General features: G+C 49.0%; 1 protein-coding gene across 1 annotated transcript in view; it reads left to right on the top strand.

The window, feature by feature from the left end:
- The first annotated feature begins 1,303 nt into the window (after window positions 1-1,303).
- The window catches only part of CACNA1H (calcium voltage-gated channel subunit alpha1 H), a 225,953-nt gene continuing 215,222 nt past the window's right edge, over window positions 1,304-12,034 (top strand). Inside the window, exon 1 of the mRNA XM_034065342.1 lies at window positions 1,304-1,561. Within this exon, the coding sequence (XP_033921233.1) occupies window positions 1,304-1,561 (258 nt within the window). The remainder of the gene's footprint in view (window positions 1,562-12,034) is intronic.

A 12,034-nucleotide genomic window follows, 5' to 3' on the forward strand; every position in this document is an offset into this window, starting at 1 on the left:
CTCCACCTGCACTACATTCATACGCTATATATATATGTATTTATATATATATAATTCACAGAATTTGAAAGAACTCAGTAAGAATAAAACTTCTTAAGCAGAGTTTAAGGGGATGGTGCCTGTAACGACTTTTCTATTATCTGTTTATTCTGATCCCTCCAAGCTAAGCCCTTGAGCAGATTAGCTACTCAGCTACAAATCACAGCAGCTGAAGAGCCGAGCTTTGGTTATTAAAATGCTCCGACCTCGCACTTGGGTTTATACATTTCTTTATTAAAACCAATGAATTAAGGGCTGTGGGGGGGGATGCAAGCCGGGTTTTAGGGGCTGTGGCAGCCTCGCATCCCCCCTGCTCCCCTCCGCCGGCTTTGCAAAGCCCTTTCCCCAGCGTGGGGGTTCTCCTCTCCTTCCCCCCCAACCCCTCCGCCTTCCACTCGTGGTGGTGTCTCCCCAAGAGGCCCTGAGCGCTCTGCCCTTAGCCACGCATCGCCCGGAGCCTGAACAAAGGCGGAGGATCGGGGAGACAGCAGCGTGGCCTCGGGTGGGACCGTACGGGCGGTGCCCCCCTCTCCGGTCCCGACCCCCCGGGGCTGCCCCGGCTCCTCCCGGCTGCCCGCCCCCCTCTCCCAGCCCCCTCCGCCTCTCTCCTCCCCTCTCCTCTCCCTCCTCCCCCGGTAAATCCGAAGTTTCCTGTTCAGCGCGGCTGAAGCTTTGCAAGAGCGGCTGCGGAGCTGCCTGCTCGCTCCTTGGGATTACCGTCGGGAGAGGCTCCGCTCGGCTCGGGAAGGGCCCCCATCAACACCACTCCTCCTTCTCCATCCTCCATCCCCGCGGGCGAGCGCCGCACGCCGAGCCCCAGCCCTCCCCTCGTTGGATTTAGGGGGTGGTGTGCGAGGGGAGGGAGGGGGGGGGAAGATTCCGCCGCTTCCCGGCGCCCCGATTGCTGCCTGGTCCCATGTGAACTGGAAAGGCACGGCTATGCTCGTGGGGACACCGCGCTCCGCCAAACTAAGGTAGGACACCCACATCCCCCCCGGTATCCCCATCTCCATCCATTTTCCATACGTACAAAGGAAAACGCCGGTGGGTGGGGGCACACCGGGGGTTGCAGAAGGGGATCCCCGCTTCCCCGGGGGGTGGGAACGGCCGCGCCCGGGTGAAGGCTCGACTCCCCCCTTCCTTTCCTCGCCCTTCTTTGTTGTGTCTGGAGCGCCGGGGCCAGGTGGGAGCCGCTCCCCGCTCCGGGGGAGGGGGCCGCCGGCCCTGACCCCCTACCCTTGCCCCGCAGGTCCCGGCCGCTACCATGACTGATGGCGAGAGCCCGGAGTCGCTGCCGCGCCCGGCCGGCGGCGAGGTGCGGGTGCCCATCACCGTGCCGCCGCGCCGCCCCGCCGAGCAGCAGCCGCCGGAGGATGCCGGCTCCGGCGGTTCTCCCGGCCGCGACCCGCAGCCCGACCTGGCCTCCGAGGAGGAGGAGCAGGTGCCTTACCCGGCGCTGGCACCCACCGCCTTCTTCTGCCTCAAGCAAACCACCCGCCCGCGCAGCTGGTGCCTCAGGCTGGTCTGTAATCCATATCCTTTCCCCGAGGGACAACGCACCCCCTACCCCCCCACGGGGATATCCCTCCCCTGGACCCCCCTTCGCACCCCGTCGGGGTTCTGCATCCTGGGGTCTCACTGCTTCCTCGGGCACATGGTGATGCCACAAAGCCCACGGGGTTCCCAGTGTCTCTGTGCTGTCCCGATCCCCATCTCGGGAAGTGGGATGTGGGGTCTGCAGGAGTGGGACAGGCAGGGAGCCTGTTCCCCCTGTGCTCATCCCGCTGGCCTCATTTAGGGGAGGCACACACTGAGGTCCCCATGCTTGCACCAGCCTCGTTCCACTGTTCGGTGTGGGAGCAAGAGGGATGGGGCGGCAGGACAAGGTGCTCAGCCTCAGCATCCCGCTGGGGTGCAGGGTGCTGCGCTGCAGCCCTGTAGGACCCACAGAGGGGAGAACCCCTCAACTTCACTTATCTCCTGATGGGGTGATGAGGAGCAAAGTTTAAGGACAGCCTCGTATTTGTTTTAGTCACAGTGGGGAATTTCAGACAAGTGCTGACCCCTGCACTGTTTATATAAGAGCAGCTCCGATCTCGTGTGTGCCTTCTCCTCGCATAGAGATGGAGCGGGTTGGAGTTGCTTTGGATAAGGCATACCTCGGGTCCCAAAACCTCCTCTTTGCTTTTGTTCTTTGGCAACTTGCAGGCAGGGAAGGGAGAGGACATCAAACCCCTAAATCTCAGCCCGTTCCCTGTGTCCATTGCCCAGTTTATTAATGCTAAATGGAGAGAGCAGTGTGCTTCTCTTTGCTGTGACATCCGGCAAATTGAATTCTACCCGAAATGCTTGTGTGCAAGCAGAGAGTTGTCAGTCTGTCTTGATAACCTTCAGAAAGTGAGCTTTTAGCTTTGCTCTGCGCATCGGCTTGGAAGCATTGATATAGTGCGGACAATTCATGCTTTTACCTGTCCCCGATACCTGCCTGCAGTTTGCTGCCTACATCCTGCCACTGCTATTAAAAGCATTATTTATTAATATGGTTGTTATTGATCTCACTTCAGTTAAGCAGAGCAACCCGTGTGTGTCTGAGCTCACTGTGCTCCTCAGCAACACCCCCAAGTCGAGTGTTGTCAGGAGGAGGAATTGCACAATCCTCCCCTGGATGCTTCTTGGGGGTGTTATTAGGTGAAATAATCAAAGGGAAACCCCACAGTATTTAAGGCCTTGGTGTGCCTCTTGTTGGAACTAGGTTTATGTTGACTTGTGCAGAGAGGTTTCCGCTTGGCACTGTTGCGAGGGGGGAACCAGGCTCATCCATGCGTGCGGATGGAAGGGAGGTGTAAACAAGTAGTTCATCTCCTCAGCGATGCTTTAGTTACGTAAATACTCAAGGTAAATGAAGGTTCCATAACAAGAAAGTGATATACCCGGTCCTGGAGGGGCTTGGGAAGGACACTGTTGTGTTGGAGCTGAGAGTGGGTCAGGATGGATCTCTTCCCTTAAAGCAAGTTATCCTGTTTCAAAACTTTGGGGCAGGTGAGAGGGAGAAGCCTTCTACAGCTCTTTTAGTGGGATCTCGCTCTCCTATGCATGCCCTGGGTTTGGCATCCCTAAAGCTGATACAGCTGGAAAAGGAATTGGCAGCAGGAGGAGACCAAAGCACAGAGGTATCGGTGCTTGTGTGGAAGAGTTCAGGTGTGCTCATGCTGCTGTAAGATGAGGCTCTGCTTTGATTTTGCCTTTCAGCATCACCTCATATTTCACAGGAGAGTGAGTTCCTTCATAAAACTTACCCATCTGACATAACATTAGGTGGAAATTGTGACGGTGGGTTAGTAGTGAAGCCAAAATCTAACATAACTCCGTCAGCCCTGTGTTGTGGTGTTCTTGCTGTCAGCACCAGTATGTTTCGGTTGTGGCAGAACAAAGCTCACTATGTATCGCAGCAATAGGGACTCCTATTCCCAGCAAAACCAGCTCCTTGTTGGGATTTCCCCCCCCTTCTCCCAGTCACCAACAGTCCCATGCATCGCAGGGAGAATAATCCTTTGGTGTTGACTTCTAAGTGTCTTGGGGAGAGTACCTGTGTTGCTGGGAGGAGATGCGTGTCTTGCTTAGGAGCTGGTGCTGTGCCTGGGTGGTGGGTGGCTCGTGTTGGACAGCAGGCAGCTGGAGGTTGAGCAACTCAGGGACAAGCCATTGCCGTGGTGCTGCGGCACTTGGAAAGCAGCGATGTGGGGAGACTCGAGGAGTGGATGGTGTGATGAGGACTGAGGCTCCTCATGCGCCTGTTTCAAGGAATGAGTGAGTAACTTGAAAGAGAAGATTGCAACACAAAGGTGGTTTCTGGGCAGTTGTGCAGTTTTGGTGACTGTTCATGTCCACCCAGAAGCATGGGTCCATAACCCACTTGCTTTGCATTAAAATCTTCCTCTGTTACAAAAGGAAGGCTGTGAAGTCCCCTAAAATCTGACTCTGAAGAGCTTCCCTGAGCTGCTTGCTCATCTGGGGAGCGCTAACCCCTCTGAAAAGCTGGTGCCTTCCTTCAGTGCTGCTTTTCCTTGCTGGGAGAGCTTTCCTTAGCTCTCTTTGGGGTTTATTTTAGGGTGAGGGGGGAAAAGGTCTCGCTCTGTGCCACTGATGTCCATGTTGTTCCTCTCCCTATGCTCACTGAGTGTTTTCCAGTGTGGGAATGCATCTCCGTGTGTCTTCTCTGCAGTGTTTCAGCTCCAAAACTTGTGTGTGTTTCCCCCTGCCACCAGACAGAAAGACTTCACCCCTGCATCCCCAGGCTGCAGACAGAGTTGTCTGTCTCCCCAGCATGCCTTGGAGAAGCAAGGGTGTCCCATACTGCAGGTTCGGGGTCTGGTTCCCATCAGGTTCCTATCGGTTCTCAAGGGTGATCCCATGGGATGCTCCTGGCAGAGGCAGGGATCTTCATCCCACCGCAGACCATCTACGTCAGCATCCAAAATCCCAAATACAGTTTTGGGAATGCTGTCGAGTGCATTTCACGTGCGTCTACCGGCAAATCCTCATCAATCCAGATGATGTGAACCATGAAAACCACCCCGGCCGCTCCGAATACTTGTTGGTAGCAGAGATAGCCCAGACCTGTGGCCTGGAGCAGGTGGAAATCCACCACGGCAGGGCCAAAAGCATGGTTTGCCTCTGCAGCTTAAGCAGGGGGGGCTACTGCCAGGCTTAGATATAGCTAAAAAAAGCCATTGCCTGGTTCTCAGGGGGACAGGTGGGGCCGGGATCAGCTTTCGGAGCCGGGAATCTGCCCAGCCGGAGGCATGCATCCATGGGAAAACTGTGGAGGGGGCAGATGTAGTGGATGCACGTTTGGGTTTTTAATAGCTGCGTTTGGGAATGTGAAGAACAACCGGGAAAAAATCCCCTCCCCCCCCCCTCATTTGCATGGGTTTTGTATTAATAAACCCAAGAAACTTTGGAATTCTCAAACAACAGAAAGCAAAAGATCTGCAAGGAGCTGATTTTCAGGTGTGGGAGCAATAATCAAAGAGCTGTGTCCATTGAGGTTTAATCAAAGGAGCAGGAAGTGTTCAGGCTGAGTCTGATTGTCACGGTTGACTTTTGTTGAGCTGTTTGCTGTGTAGTGTCATTCTTCAGCTTTCTGAGGTGACGGATCCCACGCTGGAGTCTCCTTCTGAGCTCCAGGGTTAACCCCAAACCCAACTTCAACCTGAAACCCACTTATAAGTGAGAGTTCAGGGCCAATAATCAGCACAAATATAGCTCTTATGGCATGAGCAGTGCTTAAAACTGAGTTTTTGCTGTCAAGTTGTATTGTGTCTTTTAAAAAGCTGTATAATTGGAAGCAAACTTATTTCTTCAGTCCTGGATCTCCTACATGGGTTTATTTATAGAGGTCTGTGGGTGGGACTTTGTGTACTCCGAGCACGTTGGGTGGTAGAGAGCCAGATTTTGGGTTTTGCCATCCTCCGAGGTCTTTTCCTGGCTCTTCCCAAGCGCTGCTGTTAGCTGATGGCTCTGCAGAAACACAGAGCTCTGCCTGTATCCAGATGGGTGTTCTCTTTAATACGTTGATTTTTGCGGTTGTTAACATGTTGATCAAGGAGGTGTTGAGTTACCTGTTATCAATCCCTGGGTGTCCTTATGCCTTGAGGGGGATTTGGATGCAGCTCCGGGTCCTTGTTGATTCATGCCTGTGTAACACAACGATGGTGGCCATCAGCAGCTCAACCATCCACGTGCCTTGAGACTGTGCCATCACCAGTTTGTTTCATTGCCGCAAAGGGTTTTACTGTATGGTGACTGCAACACGGGACTGCTTTCCATCACAGCACCGAGCATCAGCTTTGCAGCACGGCCTTTGATAAGGCACGAGCAACTTTGCTGGTTATTTTGTGATTCAGAAAACCACGTCGTGATTCATGAGATAGGTTGAGTTCTCTGTGCCTTAGTCAGACAAAAAACCCCTCTGTTGTTTTCTCAAGTGGCTACAGAGCTGGTTGGTGCCAGCTGATTTCTATGGGACTTGGCTCTGTTCTCGTCTTTGGGTAGAGTCTCTGCCTGCATCAGATCTGGGGTTCATTCTTTTAATCATGTTTGTTTTCTCAAGTGCTTCTTGCAGCACTTGCTGTTGCCTTTCTAAGCGCTTCGAGGCAGACCTAACATCCTGAATAGCATCCTTGTGTGTTATATCCAAGCATTCCTCAGTTTAGGTGTCTATATACTTGGATAGTGAAAAAATGCCCTTCATGCAAAATGGTGTATCTGCTCTGTGTCTAACGTTCTGGTCTTCACTCCTTCTCCCTGTTCTTTGTACTGGGCTGGGCTGTTTACTTGGCAGCCTTATAAATTGTTCTCTGACACGAGGCTTGCAGTTGCCTTCATTCCTTATTGCACGATTGATGTGCTCTGGCTCCCGTGTCTGTGGGAGCATTGCAGTTTGTGAGCTGGGGGGGTTCACACTGAGCATGTAGAGATGTGGGTATAAGTGATGGGGTCTGGACTCCTGATCAGTTTGACAAACTTCATTTGATCGCTCTATAAATAAGTGCAATATCAGATTTGAGGAGCTTTATCGGAAAGCCTTTGCTTTTAATCTGTTCTTATTCAGGCTGTCTCCTGACAAGTGCAATGGGGAGGGTTTGACCGAATCATCATTTGTCATCCCCGAATATAAATATTGCAGTTAAAATATTTAGCTTGCTGTGGAAAAACCCGCTAGCAAAGAGATGTATTTCTGGCCTCATCCTGGGAGCTGCTCAGCATCCACGACGCCCACTGAATCTGGTGAGAGGCGCAGGTGCTGTGCACCCAGCAGCATCTCCCACTGAATGACAAGCAATTAGGAAACATAAGGAAGAAAAGTCTTGTAAATTGTAACTCGGCTAAAAATATGTTGTCCACATGTGGTTTAGCTCCTTCCATTTCTGTGTTGGCTCAATACATCTAATCAACAGTTTAGTCCTGGCTTGCATCTTTAATACCGTCAGAAGCCGTCTTCCTTGGCTTGTCATGATCCCTGCATCCCTGGCATGGCCCAAACCCATCATCTCTGACCTCTATATTGCACCCTGAATTCCTTAAGTGCTGCTCATAGCTTGTACCTCTGTGAAATGCCTCATTCCTGACTTCTAGATTCAGGAGCGTGGATCTGTGTTGGAAATCCCTGTCCTATGGCAAAGCTGCTGGTGTATGTGATATTTAAGACAAATGTCAGTGTGGGCAGGTTGCTCAGAGCAAGGTGTTAAGCTCTCTACAGACTCAAACAGGTGTTAGTTGGTGCTTGGCTCCTGGTTTCAAAATGACTTTTGCAACAGGGAAAAAAAGGGGGATAGAAAGCTAATGACAGAACTACTTCTGAAGAGGATGAGGTTTTGCTGTAGCTCTTTGCAGCAGGGACTGATGGTGTGGGTAATACCTGTACGTGTTCAGGAGCGTGAGCACAAAGAAACCAGAAAGCCAGATATGACACTGGTGAAATTGTCTGATGAAATGGAGTTGACTCATAATAAGGATAAAAAGGTCCATCTGAGCAAGGAGCATGAAGTAAATCAGAAAGATAAGTAATGACAATAAAATTAGATCTTTGACTCTAATGAAGTATAATACTCAGTAAATAGAATCATATTTAACCCCTCCTCACCTCCAGTTATGATCTTTCCCTTATGCTGGTGAGACCAGCCCTGTATCGAAGCCCTAGATACTCCATTCATCTCTGGCCCTGCTGCACTGGTGTTTGAATTCCAAGCCGAGTGTGAAGCTTCTCTGTGTTTTAGGGATTTAGCCCCATGTTGGCCCAAGTCAGGACTGCAGCAGATACCTCCAGCGGGTTTAATTTACAAATGTGCTTAGAAAAACTTGCCTATCTCACCCTTTAACTTAGTGCTTTTATTGCTACAAAAGCCAAGGGATTCAAAAGTTAACTCTCTGCATCCACACATCCAAATTCCCAATGTGTATGGTTTCATTGGAGATAGAAATCAGAATTATTTTAGGATGTTATTCCTAAGGTAGGGAGATTATTAAAAAGATGCATTGCCCAAGAATGGGAATGTGGGATTGTCTGATGAGGAATGAGGCTGAGTGCTTTTATATTGCCCTGTACTGGGTATTTCCCTCCAGTGAGCAACTGAGATGTTAACTTGTTGCATAAGCTTTTACTAAAGATCACTTATAATCTCTGTGAAACAGCTCCAATTCACTCTGTTAGTTTTGGTCCCTGATTTATCACCCTTCAGAGCCACTAATTTCCTACTTTTCCAGGCATTTATAAGATGTATCCCAGGCTCCACTTTGCAAAGTTTTCCCAATTGCCTTCACTTTTCTCACCTCTCAAATCTGGTGGGAACCACTAAATGCAGTTTCAATTTGCAGTTTGTTTACAAGTTTGCTTTATGTATTGAGTCCATATGTATTTTTTCCAGCATGCCTAGATGGCAAATCCTTTAGGAACATAAGCCAATATATCACATGAGTGAGCTGTGCTGATTAATGGGGACAGAAGACCTATATAGCTAATCTCTTCTTTATGTTACAGAGGGATTTTATGTGGTGTGACCCCAAACTGGATATAGATATTTTCTGCAGTATCTAAGATGCTTTGCTGTATTTTGGTGACGTGTTTTTAAATGTAAAAGTTGTTTTAGATCTATTTTAATTGTGTTTAAACTTACCTTTTCCTTGGCTTTTCTTGCTTGGTTTTGGGGCTTGGACTGGCTCCCGTGAGGCCAGTCAGAAGCATCCACTTGAGCTTATGTGGGAGCAAAGTCTCAGCTTTATCTGCCACACTGTAAATGACATGTCTGGAGTAACTCCGTTAGAGCAACCAGGCTGCCATTAGTTTACAATGAATGAACTCTGAATCACGTTTGTCTCTGCATGTTGTTGTTTAGCTTTTAAATTGCTTCTGCAGACAAGAAGCACTGAGCTGCCTACTTACAGAGCTCCGATTAGTTTTCCACTGCATGATGCACGTAGCTTGTGGTCTGCCCTTTCCTTATCCTGGTGTGAATCAGGAGTCCCAGGGGTACAGCCTTGGCTCCATGGATCGCACACCCAAGGACGTGCAGGTGTGTTTTACTTGTCACACATCACACTGCATTCAACCTGGTTGGGCATTCAACCTGCGCAGCAGCAGCAACCTTTGCCACCAGCATTAAAACTCATGCAAGAAATATGTTACCTCTATTTACACAGATGTTTTAAAGGAACTTGAGCTCGGATTTTGCCCTTAATTCTTAAGGTAGCATCTGGTGTTTGAGTCCAATCCTTTAATCCAGCTGCTGAAGCAGCCTTGTGATTTTAAGTAAGATGAACTTTAAACTGAATATTTAGCCTGGATAGGAGGAAAGTTATTATGTGATCTCCCTTAATAGTTAATTCTAAGACAACTTGGACCAACTTCACATCATCAGGGCATGCACTGTATTTCTAAACCAGCGATTAGGAGTCATCAACCTGCATAGAAACAAACTGGAAGTGAATTAGAGGCTGATGAGCTCTGTGTTGGGCTTCCAGGGCTGTTCCCAGCCTTCTGCCACAGGGAAATATAGGAGCGGTCACTCTGGAGCTGGTCGGCCAGGAGGAGGAGGGGAGCTTTGACAAGATACAGCTGTAGAAGACAATTTTCCTCTTTCTTTCCCTTAATAAAAGTCTGTTCTGAGCACTGTACCAGGCAGACTAGTTTGGCAATGGATTAAATGTGCAGCTTCGAGATCTAATTTTGCCCATTTCAATTGACAGATGGAAATTGTTGTGCTCTCACAATGCTACCAGTATCTTGCAGTTCTGCTCAGAAGCAGTGCCTCCAAAAAACACCCAGAGAAATAAGATGACTTTGTATGTGTGTGGACATCTATTTGTGATCTTGGGCCCTACAGAGGGTGAATTCAAGCTCCTGGCTCCTTTCCTCCATCCTCATGGTGCAAAGTAGGAAGAGAATTTGCCTCAGTGTTTAGTATTTGGTAGATCTTGCTGCAGAACATAAACCATAAGTTATGGTATGGGATGTTTGGGCCGTCTGTCCTGTTCCAGAATCCTGGAGAGTCACATTAACTGGGATGTTGGGTGAATGTTGCAAACAGGGATGCTTTTTGGGGAGGGCATCCCCGGGACCCTCACAAAGCTCAATGTACCCAGACTCATTGATCTCCATTGCTCTCCTTTCCAGCCATGCCTTTTGTTTTGGTTTTCCTGTTGTTCAGTTAAACCCTCTGAGACTCGGGATGGGTACACAGGTATTTGCATAGAGATCTGCTCCTGTCTCAGAGGAGCTGCAGCCCAAGCTGCTTCTTGATGTGGTTAAGGAGAGAAAGCATGAACTAACACCTCCTTCATTGGAGATGACAGAGAGAGGCAAGGATGAAGAGCTCCCCAGCAGCCAAAGCAAACTGTGGTTATTGGAGCTGCAAATAGAGATTCTTTAGGCTTAGGTTTTGGGCAGAGGAACACACAAATGCAGTATTTGTGTCTACATACATAATATCCGTCTGATTTTATATGTATTTGTCTGCTGTTTCTAGCAAAAAAACAACTTTACCTTGCAAAGGAATGAAAACCTTTCTCATGGAGGTAGATAGCAAGCAAATTTATTCCTTGGTTGGGTTTGTCCTTAAAGATGCTGGCAGACTTTGAGGTGCTATGGAAGCCCTGGGGAGAAATAATGAATCCATGAGATCTTTATCATTATATTTGGGTTTCCACCTGTGGAGGAGTGTAGGGAAGCATCAGTTTGGGTTTGGAAAGGAAACTGAGAACCTATTCCTTAGCTGTGTGATCCAGGTGAGGTAAGCTGATGGTCCAGGAGCAGCATTTAGCCCTAAACACACTGAATATCCCCAGCCTCTCAGTACCAGGCCCTTCTGTGTGTTTGTGCAGAGCCTGTAATGGTATAATGTACACTGTAATGTTGTTAAATCTGAGCTGCTTTGGCATGGTGGGGACTAGGAGCCTTGTAACGATTGGAGCATTATGGCTCATTGAATTTTATAGCCTGCAGGACTGAAGTGTACAGAGCAACTTTTGAGGGAGGGAGGGGGAAAAAAATCACCTATTTCTCCTGAATCTTGGTTTTTCCTAGGTTGATATTTACCATGTTTGGGTTTCTAGGCATGGGCAGACAGGTGGGAGAGATGGTAGAGAGTGGGAAGCAAACCCCAGGAAGGTTGATATCCTATTAAATGTGTTCCCAAGGAAAGAGATTTGGATCCGTTCCCAAGGGCCCTGGTAAATGCCATGTCTGTAAATATGCTGGGATTTCCTTCACCTCGCTTCCCACGAAAGGTTTTCATTCCATCTCTTTCAACACTGGTAATGGAAGAGCAGAAGTCAGAAGGATGCTGTAGTTCAGATGTGGTTGTGGTGTCTGTCGGTGATCCTGAAGACTGCTCTGCAGTGTCAAGCATACAGCAGTGCTGTAAATGCTTTTATTAGAGTCACGACTGCTGGTGTGGGTCTCCCGGACCTCGACCTCACAGGGGTTTATAAGGCAGCAGTAAAAAATCACTTAGCACTGAATCATGTGTGTTTTACATCAAGAGAGCCTCGTGAAGAGCTCGATGACTACCACGGTCTCTTAAATCTCTTATCAAGGCACAAAGTGAGTGCAGGGTAAGTTCTTGCATCTCTTGCTGGCACTGCTTTACCAGGCAAAAGCTGGTTTAGTTTCTGCATGTTGTTGTCCTTTGCCTCGTTGATGAGGCTCACTTGTGAGAGTGCCTATTTTTAGTGTCTGTGTTATCTGGAGCTTGCCTGCTCTGGACAGAAAAAGTGATACTTTTCCTACAGGCTTTGAAGAGGTTTTCCTCATTTTCACTATGAAGTCTGACCCTGTTCTTGGACTGATAATTTGGTATTTAAAAGAGGAGCCCTGGACCTGTTGAAGTTGGGAGTATTCCTGTTGTGGAGGCCAGGGTGAGGGATGAAGAGGGATTTCACAACTGGCCAGATGCTCTTCTCCCATGTCATAAGCTCACCCTGTTTTTCTGACCATGTC

The sequence above is a fragment of the Melopsittacus undulatus genome, chromosome 8 (assembly GCF_012275295.1).
Source record: "Melopsittacus undulatus isolate bMelUnd1 chromosome 8, bMelUnd1.mat.Z, whole genome shotgun sequence".
NCBI lineage: Eukaryota > Metazoa > Chordata > Aves > Psittaciformes > Psittaculidae > Melopsittacus > Melopsittacus undulatus.